The 25,675-nt window shown below is 52.3% G+C and overlaps 7 protein-coding genes across 7 annotated transcripts; 4 read left to right on the top strand and 3 right to left on the bottom strand.

The window, feature by feature from the left end:
- Positions 1-146: 146 nt before the first annotated feature.
- On the top strand, positions 147-548 carry QC762_0019540 (uncharacterized protein; the record flags this gene model as incomplete). Its single annotated transcript, XM_062883064.1, has 1 exon — positions 147-548. One exon carries the CDS (start codon positions 147-149, stop codon positions 546-548), a length of 402 nt encoding a protein of 133 aa, XP_062749459.1.
- A 696-nt stretch (positions 549-1,244) lies between these two features.
- On the top strand, positions 1,245-2,721 carry QC762_0019550 (uncharacterized protein; the record flags this gene model as incomplete). The annotated part of the gene is made up of 3 exons (XM_062883065.1): positions 1,245-1,250; positions 1,421-1,616; positions 2,711-2,721. 3 exons carry the CDS (start codon positions 1,245-1,247, stop codon positions 2,719-2,721), a joined length of 213 nt encoding a protein of 70 aa, XP_062749460.1.
- A 106-nt stretch (positions 2,722-2,827) lies between these two features.
- TFC7_1 (C6 zinc cluster transcription factor-like protein) lies at positions 2,828-5,522 on the top strand (the record flags this gene model as incomplete). The annotated part of the gene is made up of 3 exons (XM_062883066.1): positions 2,828-2,863; positions 3,137-3,942; positions 4,010-5,522. The coding sequence occupies 3 exons, from the start codon at positions 2,828-2,830 to the stop codon at positions 4,131-4,133; spliced, it is 966 nt and encodes a 321-aa protein (XP_062749461.1). The 3' UTR covers positions 4,134-5,522.
- Positions 5,523-6,394: 872 nt separating this feature from the next.
- On the top strand, positions 6,395-8,519 carry QC762_0019570 (uncharacterized protein; the record flags this gene model as incomplete). The annotated part of the gene is given in 3 exon segments (XM_062883067.1): positions 6,395-7,171; positions 7,177-7,468; positions 7,535-8,519. Coding segments are annotated over 3 exon segments (1,371 nt in total). The 3' UTR covers positions 7,837-8,519.
- Positions 8,520-10,528: 2,009 nt separating this feature from the next.
- QC762_119410 (uncharacterized protein) lies at positions 10,529-12,988 on the bottom strand (the record flags this gene model as incomplete). The annotated part of the gene is made up of 1 exon (XM_062886379.1): positions 10,529-12,988. One exon carries the CDS (start codon positions 12,986-12,988, stop codon positions 10,529-10,531), a length of 2,460 nt encoding a protein of 819 aa, XP_062749463.1.
- A 1,996-nt stretch (positions 12,989-14,984) lies between these two features.
- On the bottom strand, positions 14,985-21,663 carry SEN1 (DEAD-box type RNA helicase; the record flags this gene model as incomplete). Its single annotated transcript, XM_062886380.1, has 4 exons — positions 20,940-21,663; positions 15,453-20,883; positions 15,110-15,388; positions 14,985-15,056 (listed from the first exon to the last, which is right to left on the bottom strand). The coding sequence occupies exons 1-4, from the start codon at positions 21,314-21,316 to the stop codon at positions 14,985-14,987; spliced, it is 6,159 nt and encodes a 2,052-aa protein (XP_062749464.1). The 5' UTR covers positions 21,317-21,663.
- A 484-nt stretch (positions 21,664-22,147) lies between these two features.
- On the bottom strand, positions 22,148-24,667 carry QC762_119430 (uncharacterized protein; the record flags this gene model as incomplete). The annotated part of the gene is made up of 1 exon (XM_062886381.1): positions 22,148-24,667. The coding sequence occupies one exon, from the start codon at positions 24,665-24,667 to the stop codon at positions 22,148-22,150; it is 2,520 nt and encodes an 839-aa protein (XP_062749465.1).
- Between the last annotated feature and the right edge of the window lie 1,008 nt (positions 24,668-25,675).

A 25,675-nucleotide genomic window follows, 5' to 3' on the forward strand; every position in this document is an offset into this window, starting at 1 on the left:
CCACCTCCCCAGGCTACCAACGGATCATCGGCTCCGCCCAGACCCTCGCTTTCATTAAAGGTTACCTAGCTTTAGCCACGGTCGTGTCAAGATTAATAGCAGGTCGGAAGCAGCGTTGGCACAGGGACAAGTTCCTATCACAAAGCATGACCATCTCTGCTGCGGTTGCAGGCGGGAAACCAGGCATGAAACTGGCTGGTATAGATAAGACTCAGTCTATCCGTGAAGAGCAAGAAGTAGCCGAGGTCATCGAGGTTTGGAAGAAGCAAGTCGGTAGGCTACGGGGCGTTGTCGCGGCAATGAACAGTGCTCATCATGAGAACCTCAAGATTCCCGAGCTTGCTACAAACATGGCTGTCACCGTGGCAAAGAATGTACCAACCGCCCCAAAAGCATGCGTTGTCTGCGGACTGAAGCGAGATGAACGGGTCGCCAAGGTGGACTATGAAGTCGAAGACAGTTTCGGTGAGTGGTGGATCGAGTTCTGGGGGCATAGGCAGTGTGCCAACTTCTGGGTGGAGCACGAAAAGGAGCTGCGGCAGAGGTAACTCATTTTACCTATGCTCAAACTGTTACTATCTATACACCGAATTTGATGATTTTACAAGTTGCTTCTGGCCTTACCGACAATGTCAAAGCTGAAGATCACGAAATGCTTTTGCACACCCGCCCTGCAGTTGCCTGCCGTGAAAGCTGAAGTGTTGGCACCACCATTTACCAAACAGCTGAGAAAAGGGTTGGAATGGAGGCTCCAGCCGCACTGCTCTCGGGATCGTCATGTTTCGGGCAATTGCAGGTGTGCGTGAACACCTGCGACCCCTACTTCCTCCCTTTCATCCCACTACTGGAGACATATCACCGGATTACATAGGGTTAGGGTTATATGAGCCACTTGCACATCTCACAAGCGTGCCTCGGCTCCCCGCCATTGTTCGGATCTCGAACTCCCCTCGACTCTCCACGGAGAAGCGATTCCAGACTTGTTTCTCAGATTCTCCAGAGAAAAGTGCTGTCAAACCTTCAGAACTGTCTTGCAGAATTAAAACTCCCCGTTTCATCACAGCTTCACTACCGCAAGCCACATAAGGACAAAATCTTCCGGCACGGGACCGGTCCCGACAAGACACACCCACACCACCCAACACCACCTCATACAACAGCGAACCTTCAAGAAACGAGGGAGGGCGCGGCACTCGGCTTCGGCTCCGGTTTTTTTTACAGGTCATATATACTGCATATACCCAATGTATGTACACACACAACATAGCAGAGCACAACCACTGAACAACGGGATAGACGAGAGAACCTGCATAAACTGCGTGCATATTACAGCACATACAGCACACATATACATGCGCACGCAATAACTTACACAACTCGACACAACACCGCTAATTCAAGATTGCCTCACATTTTGCAGTGGCAAAATCTGAATTATCCATCACCGCTATTCTTCTGCTCTGAAGACTTTGAAAACGTCACCCATTCAATATCACAGGGCATACCCGATCTCGGCAAACCACAGCCGACAACACCCATCCAGTCAGTCCAGTCCAGTCTTAGTACTGTACCCGAGAACCTTTCAGACCAAAAAGTACTACCTAAAGTACACTTGTGTGAGTAAATTAAACTTCCGTAGCTTCTTCCTCTTTTGCCGTTTCCTGCCTGACCTCTCTCCTCCTTCACCTCACCTACCTCAGTCCATGTTCCCAGTCATCGAGATCTTTGCCCTCCTCCTCATCACAAACAGCACACCCTTCCAGTCCCTTCTCTTGACTGTAACCCTGAGTCAAAGTTGTCATTGTCACAAACGGGAGTGTCACGGGAGTGCCGTTTCCCTTGTCTCTGTTTTGTTTCTCAACTTTTTTCACTCTGTCTGTTTCTGGACGAGCATTTTTTCGTCTCAAAAAGACCAGTGTCTGGACTGCAATTTTTTGGGCTGTCCAGATTGGGGCAAGTTCTGAAAAGTCTCAAGAAAGAGTTCGCTCTCACACACCCCGTTCAAACACCCTTTACATACACTTACGCCCAGGGGGTTTTATATACTCCTACCTATCAACTCACTCCCCCCCTTCAAAGGTGCACACCCTCCTCCCATTTCTCCTCTTTTCCTTCCCAAATCCCAAATCGCTGTTGTCAGATCTATGTAGCCCAACCTGCCTGCCTGTGCCCAATGTATTCGGAACAGGGTATCTCATCCGTTATCTGTGGAACCAACCAGCGGTTGCCCTTGCTCGAGATGACAAGGTGCATTGCAACCCCAAGATCAACACCATACACAGTAAACTCCACATGCCACATGTCAATGATATGCCAGTGATGGCTGACAACAAGGACCCTGATCGTCCTGGTTCCTGCCATCTCAACCCTTTAAAAAAGTTAAGGGGAACAAAAACACACAGACACCGGAATCACATCCCCTATTTTCATCCAAACAAAACCCTTCAAGACAGACAGAAAAAACGTGTGGAAACTGCGTGTCCCATGTATTATCAACGGTCTCTTCCGCGCGCCAATCCTCTTGTGGCAATCCCCCTAATCTTCTTGCTGTGTGTATACTGTTTTGCAAAATTTCTTGCGTCCGTCAGTGCGTACGCAGCAACAAAAAAACGAGAATGGATTGTGTGCGGTCGAATGAATTTGAGACGAACGGTTTTGCTGATCTTCTCATGTGTTATTTCCCCCCCCCAAAGTTTCGGACCACCTTGAGTCGGTTCGTGACCTGGAGAAAAAAAAGAAAAGAAGAAAGCAGAAAGAACCCCAACCAGCTTAGTCACACACTCACTCACATTTATTTCCCTCATCTGTCCCTGCATTCGTCTACATCATGCCACTGGAGGTGATCTACGTGGCCCGTCATGGGGTAAGTGTGAAGTTTTTCTTCTCGCTCAGTTCTGTCATGTCGACTGTTTTTGTTTTGACGTTGATGAATTTCCTTTTTGTGCTTCTTTTCCCACGCATCGTCAGAGACCCTTACCCGTCCGTTGTCTTGACTCTTCTTGATTGATTGAAGCTCGTGGCTGGCACTTGCAGATCAAGGGATGCCCGAGACCTCAGGGTGGCCTAGCTAGCGTCATGACCATCTTTTGCGGTGTTGTGCAGTAGTGTAGTGGAAATGCTGACATCCAATTATCAGTTCAGATCAAACTGGCTCGTTGATCACGCCACTGGCACCTACACAGCGACCCTACGGTCGCCAACTGGTGGAGCGGCTGATCCGGCTCTGACATCCCATGGCGTTGATCAAGCGAGGGAGCTTGGCGAGCGGCTGTTGAAGGCAGAGCCGCCCATTGAGCGCGTCTATTCCAGTCTATACTACCGATGTCTTCAGACAGTCGAACCCTTTGTGCGCAAGGCCATCGTCACTGACAAGCGCCTGTCCATAAGGGGCGAGACTGGTCTGGGTGAGTGGTATGGAGCAGCCAACTTTGAGCACCCGGTCCCAGCGTCCCATGAAATTCTGAGGCCGCTGTTCCCGGGCCTGCTCAACGAAGAGTACAGACCGCTAGTAACGCCGACCCGCATGGGAGAGGGTGTTGATGAGCTGCATGACCGAGTCGCCAGGACCATGGACGAGCTCATTGCTCAGTGCGACAGAGAGGGCGTGCGTGCCGTTCTGCTCTGCTCACATGCTGCCACCATAATCGCTTTGGGCCGAGTGTTGACTGGTGACATGCCGGAGAGCATCGACACTGAGGACTTTCGGGCCTTCACCTGCGGGTTGAGTGTCTACAGGCGACGGGCATCCCCCGCGGGAACCGTATTCGGGACAGTTAAGTGTGACGGCGATGGCATTGCAACCTCGTCAGGGACCTCTGCTGCACACGCTGCAGATCGTCACAAGGATCTCGCCTGGAGAGGTGGTCGGGGCGTTGGTGGGGGTTGGATGTGTGAGCTCAATAGTGACTGCAGTCATCTTTCACTAGGGGAGGAGCGAGGCTGGTAAGGAACTCGCCATATCATGTTGCTAAGCTGCAGAGCCCCAATGCTGACTATACTATTGTGACAGGCGCTTTTCCGGAGACGAGTCGTTCTTTGGTACTGCTTCGGGACAAAGCATGCTCGATGCTGGACAGCTGGGAGTGGTTGTCGAGGGCAGAGGGGGTGAATCGACAAATCGGGGAAAGCTTTGATACTCGTTGCTTTGCTCCTGGTACTATGCGAAGTCAGCTTCATACCCTGTCCATACTGGCTGACTGTTTCCTCCCTCCATGGAGGCAGTGATTTTCAGCGCACAGACGAGAACCTCCTCCCTTTTCTCCCAGTATGAGACAACAACACAATTGAACAACACCATGTCCTCATGTTCGTATTTTCTTTTGCGAGGAGCGTGCTATCGTCAACACTATGATCACTATGATGATATGCGTACCAGGAAACCAAAATGTGACAGCTGCGGTGTTACCATCCCTAGTTCAAGACCCCCTCTGGGGAGCACCAGATCTATCCGTTTGCGGGGCCATCGAGTTACGTCAATGGTGGCGTCTGCAACTCGGCTTGGCGTGTTGGGCTGGCCGAGGAGCAGAGTGAGAGGTCATTTTCCTCGTCATAAAATACCCCGCTTGGAGACAGTGGGCAGCTTGGTTTGTTGATGTGAGACAGGCCTCAGAATAGAATGGTCATTGTTTCGAGTATCTACCTTCTAGACGCTCGTTCCTGAATCAGGTAGAGGCAGAGGGGCAAGCCAGCAAGACAAGTGAGAGAGAGAGGACGTGAGCCCTATCGATCCAGCTTCCGGGTCGAGTACTGGTGCGGCCCTTGTGACCCCCCAAGACGCCAACAGGTGCGGCATCAGTTCCTAGTCACTGCTCGCCAATCACAAATGCCGCTTCCGATCTGCGAGAGAGCGGAGAGGGAAATGAACGACAGTCCAATCTCTGCGCAAAAAGATGCTGTGTTGGCGATGGCGGCAGGGTTGGGGAAAAGTGATATATGATAGAATCTTGGGCGGTATGTGGGTCAAAGATCAAAGCGAGCGGAAAAGTTGGCCATCAAAAGACCGAAAAGTCGAAAAAGGCATTCAGCTGAAGTTGGGATGTCCAGAGAGCTGCATTGGGAGGTGACTTGTTCCTTTCCTGCCTTGTTTACTTTACATGGGATAATGTGTAAGGGCGACGGTATTCGCGCGTCTTGGAAGCAGCTAACCGATGCAAGATGTTAAGTGTCTTGCAGCAAGGCTGTCTCGAGTCTCGATCTCTGGCAGATGGCTGCTCTGGCAATGGCCCAATCAGATATTGTCTTGCATACTTGACTTGTTCTCTCTCTGGCCAATCATAGACGTGTCATGTTTCATACGACTTGAGAGCCGACGGATAGCCGCCTCGCCCAATGACTGTCAGATGCAGATGAAGGCAGCAGGCTTGAAGATACGACGTACGAGTTGCTACCTTACTTAGCCTACCTTCCCTACTCCCCATCTCGGAGTCCGACGTGGGTGGGAGTGCTGATAAAGCGTGGCCTGCTGAGATGATTCGAAACGCTGAACTGGGAGGAGAGCAGATGACACGAGCCGGGCAGTCGCTCGCTCTGGCCCGGAGGTAGACTCGCCCAAAACAAGATTTCCACAGGTCGATATCATCCCCAGTTCCACTGCCTCACTGCTCGCTGTTTCGTCTTCGACATCATGGACTCTCTCTGCTAGCCCAAAATCACCGCTTTGTTCCTGGACGGCGCAAAAGCCGCCGACCGTTAGGTCTTTAGGCTAGTGCTGCCTCCGAGGCAGCCCTGATACGAGAAGATGAATGACCTAGACAGACAGGAGCGATCGCTTTCCCCATGCCACGCACATCACTCAGTCACTGGGAGCTTTTCCTGTCGGACGATGAGGACTTGCCGCCACCAGCCGCCGGCAAGATTGTGGCTTGCCAGAGCTCGGAGAGATTTTTGACAGCAAGGCCCGTGGTGAGATCGTCCGGGGCCCATCTGGGGGAACATGGCGTCTTCAACTTGCGAGAAAACAGCACCCGCTGCAAGGCTGGTGGTGGCAGCGTGATAGCGCACCAAAAAGACTAGACTCCAGATACCATGGCTTGGCAGACTCGAAAGAGGTCTCGCCCTCCATGCAGTCGGCACACATCTACCGTACCCCTAGATGCTACACCCCCCTTCGCGCTTGGTTGGCGCACCCCTCCCCTGCTGCGCTCTCCCACCCAGGGTCCTATCGGTTCCGTCCCCACAGCTGCCAGTCTGTCTGCAGTATGAATACCCTCGACGATCACCATTATGGACTCTTGGTCTCAGATCACCCTCGTGGTTCGTCTTCAATACCACCCTCCACTGCTTCCTCACAGAGTGGCATATCCCACGATCCTCTACTTAGTTCTACAAGCATCCTCTCATCACTCCACCCATTCACCACCACCCATCTCCATCACAACACAAGAAGGCTTTCACCATGGCTATCATCAGAATCCCCAGCATTTCTGAGCTGGATTTCAAACCACCGGCCACACCTTTCAGCACCCTAGGCAACGGTAAATTACCTAGTCCTCCGAATTTGGCATTGAGCCTCACACCTCCTTCAACTCCCCAAACGACAATGTCCAGGATGGATATAATCCAGAAAGTTCGTCCATCACTGTCCCTGGACCATATCACGGCCCAGACGCGTGCACCGTCAGATCAACAAATTCCGTCAATCCGGTCTCTCATGGCCAGTGTGCCAGCTCCCAGCTCTCGATACCCCGGGGGCCCTTTCACAGCTCCACCCTCTCCATCGGGCTCATTTTTCTCGGTGGTTTCCTGGAATGGGTCTACCTCTCGCTCAAGCTTAGTAGAGAGATCCTGGATGTCTGGCCAGTACTCTCCACCGCTCTCACGCCGCGGCTCATCAGATGGCGAGTCGACAACCATGACTCCCAGTTCCGGGCAGTCAACCCCCGAGTTTCCCATCAGGTCGGGGCGCAGAAACAGCTCCAGAATCGAGCCATACTCTACAAAACGTGTAAGAGGCACTGACGCAGTCGAGTCCTCGTCTGCTACTGCAGGCGAGGCCAAAAAGGGGAAGCGCAGCAACCAGAAGTACACGACTGAACAACAAGACTTTATTATCTATCACAGAGAAGATCTCACGAAGGCGTGGAAGGACATCGAACGTGCCTACATCCACCAGTGGCCAGCTGCGGACCCGCAGGATAATCGCAAAATCACTGGGGTCCAATGCATTTTTATCGTCAGAATCTCCTGGTTCCGCTCATGAACAACACCGATGAGAAGCTACTCGTCTTGGACTCGCCACCATTCTTGACAACCAACCCCGCAGGGGCGGACCCCAAGAACAGTGACTTGGTCCTCAATGAGGATTACGCCGAGTACGTAGTGTACAAGGGCGTTCCTCACCGACTCGAAGAAAGCAAAGTGCGGACGTATGGCCGTCCGAGACTCCTCCTTGAGAGATCGCCGGAGGAGTTGGTTGAACACCGGTACGACTGGCTTCCAAAAAATTACCTTGACGCCGCTCAGGAACTTGGTAGGTTGGTTTGCTTTGTCATTGTACCGATTTGCAAACGAATTGCATACTGACGTGTGATGGCAGCCTCGAAAAGAGACGAACAAAGATGGCGGTGGCTCCAACAATATGGCCCTCGCCCAGACGCGTGGATCGACAGCTGTGAACCCATCGAGAATCGATTCAAGGTTGCCGAAGGCAGTCATCTGTACAAGATGCTGCCAAAATCCCCAGCTGTTCAGCCAACATTAGAGTACGCATGTCGCCCCGTCAGAGTTGCTGAAGGGGTCAACCTTTACAAGATGGCGCGTGAAGTGGTCCAGCCAGCGCTGGACCGCCAATATCATCCCGGGGCCCATTGCCAACTCATCTATCAGTCACATATTTGAACTGATGTTGCTTCATTTCAGCACAACAAGCGACATCCGGTATGCACCTCTTAACTCTTGTAATAGTTTCTCTGTTTTCCTGTATCAAGTCGAGTGGCGGGAGGCGTATGTATTCAATTGTTTCCCCTTGTCATCAACATTGGGACGTTTTTTTCTGCTTCGAAAAAAAAAGGCAGGTCGTTGTCTGAAAATAGGAGGGAGACTCCCAGGGCGTCAAGCGAAGCATGTTTACGAGTATGGTGTTTACGCTTTTTTTGTTTCTGGGACGCAGCATCTTCTGGTCTGGTTTAGAAATGGGCAACAGGGCGGCACAAAATAGCATGGAGTTTTTTGGGGGGGTTTGGCGGGCGGTTTTTACCAGTCAGTTTTGCATTTTGCTTATTTTTGTTGGGATGTATTTATGAACTGGGTGGAAAACAACAACAAGAAGAACAACAGCAACAAGTGGGCAAATAATGTTTTGGATGGCGGGTTGGTTTTTTTGGGTTTTCGGGGACTAATTTGGGATGTTTTTGTTGTTTGGGATTGAACATACCTACCTACGACCTGAAGCTGGATGCAGTCAAAGGGTTCTAGCTGGCCATGGATGATGGCCTGTTTTTGCACAAAGATATACACAGAAGAAATGAGTACATGTGAGGTAGATAGTAATGAAAGAGGTAGAACCCCAGTTTTCTGATAATTCTGGACTTTGTTTGACCTTGGGTTTTGGTGATGATGGAAGATGTACTCCACCAACTCAGGGGCTTCAGGGGGGTTTGATCCGGAGGTATCACGTGATTGGCTCCTCGGCAGTTGCATTTCTTCAACTCTGCCCTCTTGGGTGTACCGTCGCTCGGGTAAGAAAGGAGAGGAACTGGCTGGTATAGATAGACAGTTCCGTAGTATATAATATAAGTTATAATCGTTAGTATTTTAGCTATCATGATTAAAATACACTATTATATACTCTTTAGCTACACCGAACTAGGATTGATTAAAAGTACTTTTAACTAACATCCCTTTTAGAAGTTCTGGATAGAGGTTCGTCACACGGAGACGTTACGCTGAAATATTACCAGTTTCTTATTAGGTCGACGAATTTAGTTAACTCCCACAGAGAATATAAGGAGGGCTGGAAGTGCCTTAGAAACGAACAGGACTACGCAAGAAGACAGTCACAAGCGTTAAGAGACAAGTTAAGGGAGTATTACGAAAAGTAACGTGGCAGCAGTGACCTCCACCCCATCGCCGAAGGAGCTCTAAGGGAGCGCCGACTTTGCCTGTGCTAGGCATCGAACCACTGGACGCTTACGAGGACGAAGACGACTACGAGGTCGTTGAACCAATGCCTATCTACCAGCCAACACCCCTTACATCGCCCAAGCCCAAGCACAGTAACCGCACCACTCGTATTTACACCACTCGCATCCGGCGTCACGTTCGTCGAAGGCTCCCTCCTCCACACACGGTTCTACCCCCAGCAGCAGAAGCAAGCGAAAAGCTTCGTCCTCACAATCATCCCACGGGTCTTCCGGACATATTAGTAAGTACAGAAGCTACTGGAAGAAGGACGCTATGAGCGGACGTTACTACCACACGTATTCGGATAGCACCGTCTCTTAGTTTAACGACGAGGACGACGGACGCGATTAAGTACTCTCTCTAGGATATCGACTATAAAGGAGGGGAAACCTATTATAACCTGCTAAGCCATGTTAGCGTTGCAAATACATAAGTCCGGTTAGTTACGCAACTACGGTAAGCCACGAGGCCAGGAACGACCCCAAGACAATTAACCATAGGGTAACGGCACCGAGATAAATGGTATATAACCTGCGGGTAGGGGGATATTAAACGACCAGGTGCTAGTGGCACCTAGAATAGTACCTGTGATGCGGTGTCTTAAGCGAGTCACCGGACACAGCTCCCCAACAGGCTCGGCTTGTTGCTTGAGAATTATTTAGGAGTAGCGGGCTTCCCTCGCTGCTTATACTAGTCCCTACCTAGACAGCTCTTAATCCAAGTCTTTGTCTGATTCTCAGAGGAAGAAGCAACACGCCTCACGCCACCCTTATTGCCCAGTTGCTGCCTGACTTTCCACCAACATAAACCCTGCACCAACAGACCCCCTTGCCCTAACGTACCAGAGTAAGAGTCTGGGCGTAACCGCTTGCCGTTCAAAGTGATCCCTTCTGAAGATGACTAGCTTCTTGGTCGTCACAGTAGTCGTGACCTCTCGCTTGATGACCTCCTGTCGACGCCCTTTGTGTTATTGTAGGTTTGGTGCCGTTGCAAGGGGGCCAGGTGAAGGTGGAGATGTGATAGGAGGTGATTATGACAAGGTGAAGATTCTGCATCTCGCCCTGTCGGTATATGTAAAAATAGCAGGAGCTCTGGGGTTGGGTGTTGTTGGTTGGGTTCTGAAGGCGATGTTTGCCTCGTTTCTCATACAGAGTTCTGTTATGATGTATCTGTTTGACTGATGGGCCATCTCACACCAACCGTCATCTAGCTGCAGCAGCTGTGGTGACTACTCTGCCTATTTTCGCAATCTAATCACCCATACTCGGTCAAGGCTGGAGACAACCACCCTCTGAGAGTGTGCCATGCAAACAATCCAATCGATTCCAAAATCGTTTACTTCTAAAGCTCATAACTCCATCACATGACACATAAAATATAGACTTTATAGCCTTTCCCCTATCCACCATCATCTGTGCCCCCCAAGAGGATCCTCCACCTCTCTCAACTCCCCCTCCTCTCCAGCTCCAATCTCCTCAACCAACCCCCTCATCACCGGCTCCAGCGTCTCCATCCCACTCAGCTGCGACATCCCCGGCCAAGGCCACTCCCTCTTCCCCAGACCGCTTTCCCCACCCCTCTCTTCCTCTTGTCTCTGTTCAACCTCCCTAACGCGCCTCGTAAACATTGTCCCAAAGTCCCCTCCCAGCAACGACACCCCCGCATGCCGTGACGGCAACCGATCAACCGCCACCCCCTGCCCCCCCTGACTGTACGAATGCAGCAACAGGTCATCATTACTCGGATCCCAATAATGCGAGCTCACATCAGAGGTATTCCTTGTCTGTGGCGGCTCGTAGTACCGGGAATGATAACCCGCCGGGATGGGTGGGTTGGAGTGGGAGAGGTGTCGGTAGTCAAGGGAGTCACTGTCGTTTGTGGAGGCCTCTGAGGAGATACGGTGGCGAGGGTAGGGATTGTGGTGTTGAGGGCAGGGGTTGCGGTGTTGAGGGCAGGAGTAGTGTTTCCTCCTTGTGGTGGTGGTGGTGGTGGTGGTGACTCTGGGCGTGGCGTCCCCCGAGGCGATGTCGCTTGTGCTTTTGTAGGTGCTCAATGTAGATCTGGAAGAGGGTAATCGGCGGGCCAGGCGCTCGATCAGGGGGATGAGGGTGTTGAGCCAGCGGTTGTTGACCGATTCTAATCTGTCGAGGCGTTGAACTAATAGTTCAATTTCGTGGTTGTGGGTGTAGCGGAGTTCTTCGTATTGACGTAGGAGGTTCTGGTGGGACTCTGACCGGGGGACGGCTGCTGGAGAGGCACGACGGAATGAACAAGCCGTTGGTGGTCGGGTAGGGAGGGTGCTATAGGAGGTGCTTGTTGAAACTGTTGGAACGAAACTCGAGTGTCGCGCGAGAATGAGATGTTCAATAGAGGTCGTGCTTCGCATGTCGGAGAAGCTGGGCATATGGCGGACTTTTCGTCCATGATGTTGAGAGTGGGGGGACGTGTCGGAGCCGGTGATGTGAATCTCAGGGGTGCTGTGGAGAGGGGAAACAGTGCTTCTTTTGCTGACAAGACTGCGCTGCTCCTTCAAACGAGGAGCTGGTGACTGGCGTGCTGAGACTGGCTGCACATCAACAACGGTCATGATGGGTGTGATACGGAAAGTGCAAGAGGGTTTCGGTTTGGGTGATAATGGCGAGAAAGGTTCTAGAGGCGGAAAGATCGAAGCGTCCCTTGATTGGAATGACAGAGGGTGAGGGCTCATAGGTGTGCAGTGTCTCGTCGACGGAATGTCCTCTCTGTCGCTTTGTTCCGCATCCAGGGGGTCTTGGATAGCAGCCAGCGTGTGTTGTCGAAGGAACATATTGGAGGTATGAGCGGTGGCGGTGTCATCACGTTTGATGCCCATGGCAGGGTGCTCATCTGCGAGACTTCGAGGATTGCTCATGACGGTATGAGGTCGAGTGTCGACAGTGACGACATCTACTGGAACGAAATCTGATATCGAGCCTTTTGGGAGCGGTGTCAGCTCATGGGGGGAAGGGATAGTAATCATGCTGTGGGCACCGACCGAAGAGTTTGCCATCCGCGAGGGTGGCCGAGATTGTGTCCGGCTCCCAGTCCCCCCCTGTGCTATGGGTTCTGCGGCCGAGAGCACGCGGTCAGTAGAGAGCCTTTCCATTGGCGACTCTGGCGACGGGAGCATCGGGAACAACTCCTCACTGTTGGCACTTGTACTGTCGTTGGTGGTGCCTGAAGCAACCGATTCGCTAGACTCACGCTTCTCTTCTTCTACTGGCGGCAGAATCGTGACAGTGCCAGCCCGTTCGTCATCTGAAGGCGGCGGGGTGGGCTCTTGGGTAGGCTCATCAAGATGGTCGTACTCAATAGGTATCGATATGGCGATGTGGCGATAACCACCAGTAGTTGTTCCAGCAACAGCTGTATCTGGCAGCCGAATCACGCCACCAGATGCGGGCCTTCCGTCCTTCTTTTTCTTTCCTCTCTTGACCTTCTTCTTCCAAAATGACCAAAATGGGCGTCTCTTCTTCGTGGTGACAGGCGGAGACTCAAACGTGTCAGGAATGGACATGTAATTCTGGGGTGGTGGCGAGGTGTTGCGGAGAAACTCAATCAGGGCCCTCGAGCTATCCCTGTCGTTCGCCCTTTTGATCTTGCGCCGAATGACGTCCTCGTCGGTGTCTGGGCGGAAAATGTCGGTGAGAATGCTCGAAGCATTTGAAAGCTTGCGGAAGGTCTTGGGCCGGCTGTACTGGGATATTTGGCTGTCCATTTCTTCCAGCTCGTTTGAATGGATGGTGGTCTCCAGAGAGCCGCCTCGCCTGTTGCGCAGATGGGAACTGTCTTCCACCACAATCACAGTCTCCCTCTGCACTCGTATCCCGCCAATGTTTTCCGAAGACATGATGACGAACGTGCTTGATAATTACTGACTGCGATCCATGTTAGTCATCTACGGAAGGTGTCTCCGGGGTCACTCACTGGGTAGGTAGGCGGACCTCTCCAAAACCCAGCTCTTGGTCCCTCAAATATCGGATAAGGGGTACGATATTAACCAGGGCAATGACCCCTTCTCTTCAAAAAGGAAACCAAAAAAAGAAAATAATGGCTTAGAAAATAACTTTGGTCATCCAATCATCAAAACTGCTAGAGACTCTGCACCATGTTTGCCGCAAGGGAAGACGAACGAATGCGAACAAGTCCCGTCAGGGCATGAAGACTATATAGAAACAAAAGAGGGAATGAACTCACCCTTCCCAAAATGCGAGATGAGTCGACTATTAACCAAGTAATCGCCCACTCCCCCTCCCCCTCCACGACCTCAACTCCAAACAAACATTTCCTTCTACTAAGCTCCCTTAGTCCCAAGCAACGCGCATGAGAAAAGCGTCATCTGAGCGTGGCAAGCTTCCCAGCAGTTATCACCGTCTGAGCGCTCGCGAATAAACCCGAGCTAGCTGATAACCAGCGTCTTTTAGGTAATATCCCATCTCTCATCCTAGAAATAATCGCACCCGTCCCGACAAACCCGGCAGATTCTACACGCCTACTTCCATTGTGTGTTCACCTCAGCCGAACCTCAAACATCCGCTCCCAGAATGGCGAGCATGGCAAAGCAACAACAAACAACATCCCCAACCTGCCGAGGCAGCCCCGATCCAAGGTTCAACGCTCCGTCCCGATTCCCAAACCCCTGCGCTAGCTCCCGAAAGACTTGGGCCCCCCCCCCTCCCAGCGCGTCCACACGACCTACTACTGACGACAAAACCCAGGACCTGACGATCTCTGTTTCGACTCGGGAAAACAACCCCCGAAATCAGATATGCGTTACCATATCTCCAGTTGAGCTCTCGCAACTTGTGTACCCGAGGCATCCCTCTCTCTTCAACAACACCTCCCCTCAGATAGCAACTGGTATGCGTGGCATCAACTGGTTGCCTTCCTGCAATGCCCGCCCAGTCCTCCCAGTCCTCAAGCACGTATTATGCATCCCGACTCACATACATATGCAAAGACGATCTGTTTCAGATTCAAAATAAAACACGCCGTACCAATTTTCTGCAGGCTAACTGCATCTCCTGCACTTCCCCAACGTCTTCAACGTCCTCGTCATATCAACGCCAAGCCCCCCGTCCTGCCAAGCCCACACAGTCGGAGAATATCTACCAATCAAGCAGCTTCTCCCATCTCATCCCCATAAAATAAGCTTCTGGTCGATCGTCAACCGGCGGATCGGTGATCTTGGTAATGGAATCCACTGTCAACAACGTCGACCGGGCCAGCACCGTTCGCTAGAAGGTGGTAAACATTGGCATCAGTCCCAGTAAATCTGGGAAGAAGGTTCCCATGATGGGGAAAAGAAGAAGGAGGGGGAATCCATCGTGCTGTATAGCATGCCTGTCGATGAACAAGCGGAGCCGTAGCACCCATGATGGTGTGTCCGAGGTTCGAATCTCATCAATGCCAGGTTGACATCGAGTACAATCACGATTTGTGCAGCAGCCACGTTGTTGCACCCAAAGCCCTCACCTCGCCTCACGTAGCCATCTCACGAACCCTCTCAACCCTCACCTCAAGCAACCATCTCCCCACTCTAAAACTAGAGCCCCAGCCCCAGAGCCATGGCATAAACCCTCTATGGTCGCTTCTACAAATATCTAAGCATGAAATCTTCATGGTTAACCCCCCGCTCCATGACTGTGGCCAACCAATGCCACCAAATGCCTTTGTCTAGCCATGAAAATGCCCAAGGCCTTCCCACTGATGAGCATAGTATATAAACCATAAAAAAACAATAAAACCGATATTTGCCGTGACCGGAGGACGCATAAAGTCGTTTTTAAACGTCAAACACGCCCTCCCACTATCTCCAAACGTATCATGAGCCACACGTCTCTCGGTTAACGTCTTGGCCCTGGTTTCCGCCTAATAAAGGGGTCGCTCGCTGGCTTGCGTGCTGGCGGTACCGGTCCCTATTTCATCCATCAGCACTCCCCTGAACTGGCAGGACACATCTATGACTTACCCTAGATCCGGGCGGGGGTCCACTAGGCCTCTGGCCCTGTCCATTAGGCGGCCCGTTCGGTCTCGGGCCCTGTCCTGGTCCCGGCCCATTCGCCACCTGAGGCTGCTGACCCCATTGCTGCGGACGTGGAGGTTGAGCCGCAGGTGGCCTCTCCGGGGGCGCCAGGCCCAACACCTCCATAGCTGACGGGTCGATGGGTGGCTTCACCGTGGCTGCTCTCGGCATGACTGGTGGAGCGGCATTCATATTGTGACGCGCCGCATTCGCGTTCTGTTGAATCTAATTGTAGAGTGTCAGTCGTCTGCGTTCTTGATTCTTCGTTTCGTTCCATGTCGATATTCACCTTTTTGGACGGGCGGCCGTCGTCGTTGCTATCGCGCGCCCGCTTCTTTCCTGTTGATCCAACCGTTGGCTGGATAGTGGGCGGCATGTCATCACGAGGACCGCTTGGGCGACGATATGGCAGGTTGGCTGGAGGCGCATCAGGCATCTCCACATTAGAAGAAGGCGCATCAGGCATCTCAACATCTTCGGTTGGGCGTGGGCGAGATGGTGCAGGAGGGGGGGCACCCAGCTGTTTAAAGGCGGCAGCTGGCAACTGCGGACCACGGCTGTCCAGCATGGCCAGAATGTTACCGGTGGTGTACCGGTCACGCTCCTTGGCGTCCTCAATGAGCTTATTCCAGTATTCACCCTGCTGAAGCGCCCGGGAGTCGCCCAAAATCCACAGGGATGACTTGGCACGTGTCAGACCGACGTTCATGCGGCGAATATCAGTCATGAAACCGATACCACCAGTCGGGCTGGCACGAACGCAAGAGAAGATGATGATCTCACACTCACGACCCTGGAACGCATCGGTAGTGTTGAACTCGATCTCCTCTGTAATGCCCTCACCATACTTGTCGGTGAACCTCTGTCGCAATCTGTGAAGCTGAGCCTTGTAGGGAGTAATGATGCCGATCTTGCCTCTGGCATCGACGTTGCTGTAGTCAGAGCGGAAGCGCTGGTACAGTTTCATAGCTACCTTGAGCTCTTCCTCGTTAACCAGGGACTGGTTTTTAGGCCCACGCGATTGCGAACCCTTGACATCAAAGAACCGGTAAGGGCCAAGATAGACGCTCTGGTGCCACGGCTGGAGACGCAAGCCTGCCATGTCGGCGCCGTCTTGGAGCAACCCTTCGTAAAACTCCTTGCTTGGGAACCTGCTGATTTCGGGGTGCATGCGATACTGCATGTCGAGCAGGTGGACATCTTTGGCGTGGTTCTTTTGCATGCGGACGAACAAGCTCTGGTCGTAGCCGTATCTAGCAGCAGACTGAGAGAGAACGGTAGGCGGCAGCTGCTTGGGATCACCGACCAGAATGCATTTTGAGCAGCCATACTTGAGCGGAATGAGTGCACTAAGCTCCACACATTGGGCCGCCTCATCAATGATGACCGTCTCAAACTCGACATTGAGATTCTTGAACATCTCGTGGCCGCTACCGCTCAGTGTGGCACACAAGACCTGAGCTTTGTCGAGAATTTCTTGCTGAACCTGTCGGCGTTTGATCTCGACCTCACGTTGGAACGTGTTTCCACTGCTCTTGTCGGCCTCGATGCGAGCTCCGATGTGGGCACGGCGTTTCATCAGGTCGTCGTACTCTCTCTTCAACTTGTTCATCAACTGATGATCATCGGCAGCTTGAGCAGCATCAAGCTGTGGCCGAAGCTCGGAGAGTTTGACCTTGATCTCGCCAGCTTCCTTGTGCATTTGCTCGCGGTCGCTGGGTCCACTGCTGTTGATCACCGCTTCCATCCGTGCCTTGACTTGCTCATCCAGGGTCACGTCTTTAACACCAGCGTTGATAGCGTCAGTTCGACCGAGACGCAGCACCTCGATCTTGTGGTGGGTTCCGTTCATTGTCTTTACGCCCTGCTTGAGACGCAAGACCAGCTCATCCACGGCTGCGTTACTGGGGGCACAGACAAGCAGCTTCCTGGCCGGGGCTGTGGTGGGTTTTGCCGTGAGTCCCGGCCGAGAGATGCTGACGGCACCATTGGAACCCTTGAGAGAGTTCGACAACAGGCAGCCAACCATGGCGACAATGGTTTTAGTCTTGCCCGTACCCGGAGGGCCCTGTACCAAAGTAAACCCATCATTCTCCTTCGCATTCAAGATGGCCTTTGCTTGCCCAAGATTGAGTTGGTAGTTGTCCATCACCCCTTTGATAGCCTGATCGCCAAAGTTGAGCATCGGCGACGGCTCAGCCTTGAGAACCTCATCCATCAAGTCATAGTACTGCAAGCTTTCCAGAGCAGCATATTCGCGCTCGATTGTGGTCATGTTGGTGATCTTGACCACCGAGAACTCGCTACCCGGAACAAGGACCTGATGGATTGGATTTCCCCTACCATTCAACCGATAGACAACCTCGACGATGTCTTTCTTGTAGGTTGTCTTCCAGATACGAGAAAGACAATGCAACTCCTCCGGTTGGTTCAAGGGATCCTCTCCTCTTGACATCAAAACAATGTCGCCTTCCGAGAGACCACGGTCTTTGGAAACCGCAGCAGGCACCGAAGCCGTGACCTCGACAAACTTGTCAACCGCCATACGACTCAAAACCTTGATCCCAAATTGCTTCGAGGTAGTTTCATCCTTGGCCGTCACGAACGACCGCCAGGCTTCATTGATGAGCAGGGGGAAAAACGTTTGCTTGTAGCTGACGGGATCGTTGTACGTGTTGGAGACTTCCGCACAGCGATACCCATTTGGAGGGTCATTCCCTTCATGAAAAATATCCCATTCAAGAATCGCAAGGTGAAGTGTGTCCATCGGGGGGATCAAACGAGCACGCATATCCTTGGCGGACCGCATGAGCTTGACCTTCTTCACAGGTCCGCGGTTCTTCGCCATCAAGAGCTCAAGACGACGTTGATCAGCCTCGCTCAAGGTCTTGTTCGCCTTCTTGGCCTTGAGAACAATCACCTCATCATCATCATCCGACTCGTCCTCGTCCTCCGAAGACGACCCAACCATGATTTCGTCCTTCAACGCCGGGGCATGGTCTTTGCCCTTTGCACCAGCGATGCCTTGCAAACCAGAGCCTTCACCTGCCACAATCTTTGTCGGCGCACGCAAAGCTCTGGCCTTGGCAATAGCTTCGGCGTCACGCTTGGCCTTCTCGGCCTTCTCCCTAGCTCGCGCCTCCTTGAGAGAGGCCTGCTTTGCAGAAATAGCGGCTGGACTAAGCACTGTTGGCTGCTTGGGCTTGACAATCTCGGACTTCAGCTGCTCCAGCTTCGACTTGTTCTTGTCATACGTCGGTGTGAGGCTGAGCAGAGGATCTTTGTAGTCCTTGGAGGTCGCCTTGAAGAAGTCAAGCTTGCTCTGCTTGAGAGCGCGCTCTCTAGCCTCTTTCTCGCCGGGTTTGATGCCCATGAACTGCTCCTCGATCACGGCATCCTCTCCGAGAGCCTTGAGTAGTTCAATGCGCTGCTCGTCCGTCAGATTTGTCTTAGTAGGATACTCTGGCCTGGCGCCATGTGATCGCTTGGCGTCCTTGATCATCTTGCCCAGGTGTAACAAGGTGTTTGGAGGCAGTGCCATGTCCTGCTGCTTCATTCTGGTGATCAGCTGCTTGACGATCCTGATAATACCAGAGATAAGGTACTGATCACGGAGCTGAAGCATGTCCACCAGCGAGAAAGAATAGAACCGAGGCGGCTCGAGGACATCCCTCATGGCGTCTGAGGCCGGGATTCCAGTTTCACTGCTCTCTTGGTGGCTTAGAGCAGAGGCAAGAACACCATCTTGCTCAAACAGCTTGTTGGCGAGCTCCATGACATCTCGACAAAAGTCCTCCATCACCTTCTTCTCGACCATCTCGTGCCACTTCCTCATCATCCTAAACGAGTGATCGATGGCCCTCCAAACACTTCTCCACCAGCTCTTGACGACGGCCCGCTCATCGGCCGTCAGGGTCTTGCGTCTCAACTGACCGGACGATGGATCGCAAAGGCCATTCAGTACGAAGTCGCTGCACTGGAGGATGGGGATCATGTGAGTCCAAGGTGCACCTTCACCCTTGTACGCCGAGATGGTTTCAACAGCATTGGTGATAGCTTGCACAAACGGCTGGAAATGCCTCTCCACCATCCTTTCAATGGCATCGCTACGAACCATTTCGTCAGTTATGGCCTTGATCAGCTCAAAGCCAGCTTCGCGAATTGCCTCTTCGCCATGGATGAGCGATGACACGATGGCTTGGATCGTCCTGCCATAACTGGAGCACAGGTTTGCTAGCTCTGACTGCGTAAAGTCGGTCATGCGGTTCAGGACTTTTCCAATAGCAGCTGTTTGTTGTTGATATCGATTGTTGAATACCTCGTGTTCCTTCTTGAGCTTCTCCTTTCGCTTAGGGATGAACTTCTCGATGGCACGTAGCGGCAGGGTAGCTTGTAGCATAGCTTCTGCCAGTTCGAAATGGCCGAGCTGAGAGGGCCAGAGCATCTCAAGAAAAGACTCCCACAGTTTCCCGGAATCCCTATTCATAATATTTTGGACTGGCCGGCGATCAACTAGGGCCTTCCATTCGATCTCCGTGGCTCGCGCATCAAGGGCCAAAGCTGAGTGAATAATGGCTATGCCGGCCTTGGAGAGACCGATGTTGTATGTGTCCCCAGGCCTCAGCTTTCCGGCCCCAATGATGACTTCACCATACTGGAGTACTTTGTTCAGCAGCTGATTGACCGTGATGAGGGATGTCTGTGTGTCGAATGGGTTCTCTGGGTCCAAGAAGCCCTTCAAGCATTCGTGGAGAGCAACCAAACCCGAGAGAGTGCAAGTAGCGTGTGCTGAGCGGTCGCACGACGGATCCTGCCGAAACGTGCTCAGGAGATGCTGCAAAACAGTATCGCATGCATCTGAGCGCTGGATTTGCGGCAGTGAACGTATGAAGGCCATTAGCCAGCCAGCCAATGCCGGTACCTTGTCGCCACTGTCACCTCCCGATTCCATCCTCTCGGGCAGAAGCGAATTGTTCAGGAGCGGACGAAAGCCTGGGCTCATGAAGATTTGCTCCACCAAGGTGCTGGGCGAAAGCTGAGCAAACGCAGCCCAAAACGCTTTGGGTGCCTTTTCCATGAGACCTTGGAGTCCTTGCAAGACCGACAACAGGGCCTCGTCTGAATCCGTCATCAAGTGCTCCAAGGCAAGAAAATAAATATTGGGCGAGACCTCCATTGCTCGAAGCCAGTTCACAATTTGTTTCTCGCCCAACAGCCGCAGTATTTTCGAAAAGCCCCGCCAGAATCTGGGTATCTTATCTGGAGTGTTGCCCCCTCTGCTCATCGAAACCCACAGGATTGACTCTGTCAACCAGGGAGATACGGCCCAATCCCACTCGTCCTGCTTCAAGCTTTCGGGTTCTCGCCGGTCCCAAGCGGCCTCGGCAAAGTCCCTCTTGTACTTTGACTCGGAGAAGAGAAAGGACGTCATCGATGGAAGCAAACCGCCAGGCAGTTTGGCGGGCTTCTTACGCTGGGTGTTCTCAAAAACATAGTCAAAGTCCTGGATGCGATCCTTGAACGCAAGATACTTCCAACTGCAGAGTGCCTCGAAGAGAGCCAAGACTGCCGAGATGCTGTGCTGGACCAACTTCGTTGTTGTCATCGGACCATTCCTTTCAAGTATCTCTCTGGCTTCCTTCAACCCACGATCGATGCGTACCCTGTCGAAATCGTCCAGGTGGGTTTCCATGACACGGATATGCTCAGGGCGCAGGCATCTACAGCACATTAGAACCAACCTTTGGGTACTCAAGTCCGCCTGATAACTACTTACTCGGGGAGGCGTTGCAGAAAGGGTTCCCGTGCTCGGTGCCAGCGTCGTATGCATGAGTCGCACCGTGTAAGGTATGTTTCAACACGCTCCTTCCAATCAGGAAGCCATGTGCTCGAGCGCTCTGGCGGGAGTCCCATCAGGAGGCTGAGGTTGTATGATATCTGGAGGCGATGCTTGTAGTCCTCGTTTCGCTTTTTCTTTTCCTCGACGGACACGGCGCCGCCGCCAGACTCGTCGGGCTCATCGGGAAAGTCGAGGTTCTCATAGTCGGTGAGATCATCGTCGTTTAATTTCGGGCAGCACAGGTGAGCGTCGGGTGGGAAGTCTTCGAAATCATTGTGCCATTCGATGATGGTCTGTTCGAGATTGCCCTCCATGGCTGCGGTTGGCTCGACGAACAACGTCGATGTATCGAACGCTGTACCGATGTGGTTTATTGAAGATTAGGTCAGGGCAGACCATCCATCGGCAACCTGGTGCTAATACTGTCAAGTTGTTGTAGGGGCATGCAGAGAAGAAAACCCCCAGAGAAAACCAGGGATATCGGGTCAGAGTCAAAGAGAAAAAGAACCAGCAGTGGAAGCCACGGTCAATCTCTCTAGAAATTTCCTGAGGGAAGCAAATCTGTGCAATGCCAGGTTCTTCACGTGGCCCTGGGCAGGTGGCAAGCAAAATGCGCTGACCTGCCAAATATTTGCAGTGCGTGGGTGGATTTGATTGCAGCTTCTGGATTTCTGGGGCAGTCGCGAACTTTGAGAAGTTGATCCCACAGCAAGCGCGTCGTGCCGTCTGTGGGGCACTTTAGGTGGGGCAACAATTAGAACCCCTGCAAGAGCTTGAGGCTTGAGTGGGTGGGTGACCTAGTGGGGTCCTTTGAACTGTCGTGCCTGTTAACATCACCAACATTTGGTTACTCCGTAGCACTTCATCACTTCACTTCATCACTTCATCAGATCCAGCACCTTGGGTTGACTGGATGTACACATGAATCATTGGCAAACTATACGCTATCTGGAAGTTTGAGCCCGTCGTTTCTATATTCCCTATCAACCGATATCATCGGCAACCTTTCGCAACTATGAGAAGCGTCAACATGGTTGAATCAAATGCTCTCTCGCCGTTTGCAAGCTCATGAAAACCACTGTGTTAATGGCAATGCCACAATCACCCCGCACTGCGATTTAAGCGTCATGATCCATGTCGTCCTTCTAAATCTCATCCTCATCTTCCATATCAACGTCCTGGTCCTCATTCTCTTCCTCGTCAGCATCCTCTCCGTCATCTTCTTCCACACGATCCATGCCTTCATCCACATTAGCATCCTCCTCCTCTTGATTGAAACCATCATCACCCTCATCCTCATCCTCATCCTCATCCTCACCCTCCTCCTCCTCCTCCTCCTCCTCCTCCTCCTCCTCCTCCTCCTCCTCCTCCTCCTCCTCCTCATCATCATCATCATCATCCTCATTGTCCTCGTCAATCTTCCCGTTTTCTTCGTCCTCCTCAACTTCATCCTCCTCCTCATTGGCCATCTCCTCTTTGCTGACCTTCTCCTCCTCATTGTCCTTCTCCTCCTCGTCAGCCATCTGCTCTGGGCCATGCTGCTCCTCATCTTCATCGTCTGTGCCTTCATCTTCAAATTCCTCTCCCTTGACAGCAACCGAATCTTCCGAATCCTCGTCCTGTTCTGCTTTCTTTCTCATCTTTCTCGGTTTCTTGGGCGCCGGTGGCTTAGCATCGTCTTTGCTTCGATCAAGCAAATGTTCAAGCGGGCAATCGGGGGCCCCAAGCCAGTCCTTGGTGCCAGGCTTGGTGTTCTTCCTGCATTTGAAGCAGGTCTGTCCATGACGAATAAATAACTGGTGTAGCCCGTATTTTAAATGGTCCGGCACCATAAAATCTCCATGGCGAAAGACATTGTCAGGGTCAGCCTTGACTGGCGTCCAACCAAGCCAGCGGCAAAACTTATGAACATGGGTATCGACAGCAAAGCACGGCATGCGCAGGCAAAAGAGTGAGACGCAGGCGGCTGTCTTGATGCCAATTCCAGGAAAGCTCACAAACTTTTCCATCGCTTGGTCTTTGGTCATGGCGTGCATGTAGTCGAGCGAAAGAAGATCGGGGGGAGTGCCATCCTTGTCAGTGTTTTCGGCAGTGCCAGCCTGCTTCATGCGCTCAAGGTTCTCCTCATACACTTTGTCCAGGATTAACTTGATGTGTTGAGCTTTCTTGGGGCCATTGCCAGAGATTCTGATCGAGTTCACCAGGGCTTGGGGCGATGAAACCCGCACCTTCTCCCAATCAATACTACCCGCACCGCTTCCCTCTGTACGAATCCCAAAATCTTTCCCCAAATTTCTGATCGCTGCATCAGCCATGGCCATCAAAGTATTGCCGCTGATGAGTGTACGTAAAAGAGCGTCAAGGACACAAGGTACCTCACCGCAACCAGCAATTTCCAGAGAGGCTGTGGGGATTCTGTCCGGCTGTTTAACCTCCCCGTGCATCTCCGTCAGGATCCTGTGAACCTCTTCGCAGGCCTCGGGGCTGGGGACTCTTCTGTAGGGATATGGGCTGAAACCGGGCGTCAACCCGTAAGGATTGTTTTGGCCACGCTTGACTTGGGTTCTGTAGTCGGGATTCAGAATCTGTGAGGCATCCACCACAATCTTCCCCAGACTTTTGGTGACGAGGTTGTCCTTCAAGGTGGCGCCTTTGAAGATGATGAGCTTTCGAGTAGTCGCAACAATGCTGGTCTTTTCCTCAGCGACTTCCTCCTTTTTGGTAACAACAAGGGTCTGCTCTGGGATCTTTTCCTCATACTTGACCACTGTTTGGGCGGTGACGGCAGTACGGGAACGAGTAACCCGGCCAATGATCTCTTCTTGGTGTGTGACATGCAGGTTCTGGTCAACAGTCTCGGGGTCACCGGCAACTGTTTCTGCCTCCGTGATCCTTGAGGCAGTTTCGACAGCTACTTCCTGCTTAACATCTACTTCCAGCTGACTGGATGTCTCTGATTTGCTGTCTTCTTTTGAAGGGGCTTTGGCTTTGGTGACACGATAGCCAATGCGTTTTTGTCTGGCTGCAGTCTTTGGAGCTGCTTTTCTGGGGGCAGCCTTTCTGCCAGCTGCTTTTCTTGGGGCAGCTCTTTCAGACGGAGATTTGATTGAAGGCTGAGCACTCGCGGAAGGTGAGGTTGGTGGCGTCAAAGCGATCTCGGGATCTGGGACGGCGGGGTGTTCGTCCGTCTGGAGTTGATCTGCCGAATTGTCTTCAGAAATGGGCTCGGGTTCACTGCCCACTGAAGTCTTCTCGGTCGCATCTAGGGCAACAGCTGGATTCTGCGTGACCAAACCCATACCATGGGGAAGAACCCAACCACCTTTGATAGGCTGAGCGGTCTTCTTGGTCCGACGTGTGCGTTTCGCAGGAGTCTTGGTAGCCGACGGTTCAGCCAACGTCGCTTCAAACTTGCGCTTAGGGGTGGCAATGTCTGGGGGGGTGATAGGCTCAGTCGATGAGGCAGCGGGAGAATGCGCTGGAGACTTTGCAGGCACTGAATTGCTAGGGGGGGCGAGTGGGACAAGAAGTGAAACTCCCGCAATCACAGCATTGTCTTCAGCGCCGGTCGGAGTTTCTCTGGTCGTCTGGAGAATTGGAACAAGAGGGCCTTCGGCCGCTGCCGCAGCTTGGGCAGCTCGTCTTGCTGCCCCGCGAGTCCGCATGGTGATGATGATACGTGAGAGAATTGACAAGTTGTTGCGAAGACTAAGAAGAGAAGGTCAGCACGAGATCGAGGAGTGTTGCATAAAGTTTTCATACATGTATTGATAGGCTTTTGTGAGACTTGTGTTCGTCGAGATGCCTGGTCGGTTTGCCCGATAGAGCTTCGCTGTGCTCGATATTCCCACTCAGGGGTATGTGAGAAGTCTCTGAGGCAAGAGAAAGGGAGGAAGTTTTCACAACCCCTCCAGGAGTGAGAGAACTCAAGATGTATAGACCGATAAGAAACAGGTCCTGTAAATCCCAGAGCAAATCGGCCGCCCCACCTGCCGTGAGATGGCTTGCCCGATAAAGCTTTGTTCTTTCCGTCCGAGACCAAATTCACCAGCCAGATTACCGCCGAGAGTAGCGGTATTACAGTGCGGCTGATACTACAGAGCTTTCATTCAGGAGTGGCTAGGCAGGAGAGATAAGGTACAAAACATCGGACGGACCTGGGTTCTCGGCCAGTTGTTGGTAGAAGCTGGATCTCTATTGTGAATACAGGCAGGAGCGAGGGCTTCCACAAGATAACAAGATGGAAAGCCCTTCGAAGCACTGAGAATACCCGTCGAAAGCCATGGACGGAATTTGAGCCTGCTTGCCCGGTGGTGGGAGTATGGTATATAGAAGAGTACTGGTGGTTCAAATGTCTGGAGTAGGGGGCCAATGTGTCGTGTATGTTGGGCCTTGAAGCATGAATCCGGCGCAGGAAGATGTCATCTGAAGTCTGAATAGTCTTCCTATGACTTGAAAATGGTGTGTAATCAACTTTGTGGTGAATGTTCCTTTACTCTCTCTAAAGCACACACCAACCCGAGCTGCTGAAGTCACGAGATGGAATGAGACATGCAAGTAGATCCAAGGCCATGACAAATCACCACGCTAAACAGCCGGCCGCCCAATATCAGCTGCGCGACCTGAGAGAGACCAAAGATTACCCACAATTGATACTGGCTGGGGCTACCTTC

This window comes from Podospora pseudocomata (assembly GCF_035222375.1).
Source record: "Podospora pseudocomata strain CBS 415.72m chromosome 1 map unlocalized CBS415.72m_1, whole genome shotgun sequence".
Taxonomy (NCBI): Eukaryota; Fungi; Ascomycota; class Sordariomycetes; order Sordariales; family Podosporaceae; genus Podospora; species Podospora pseudocomata.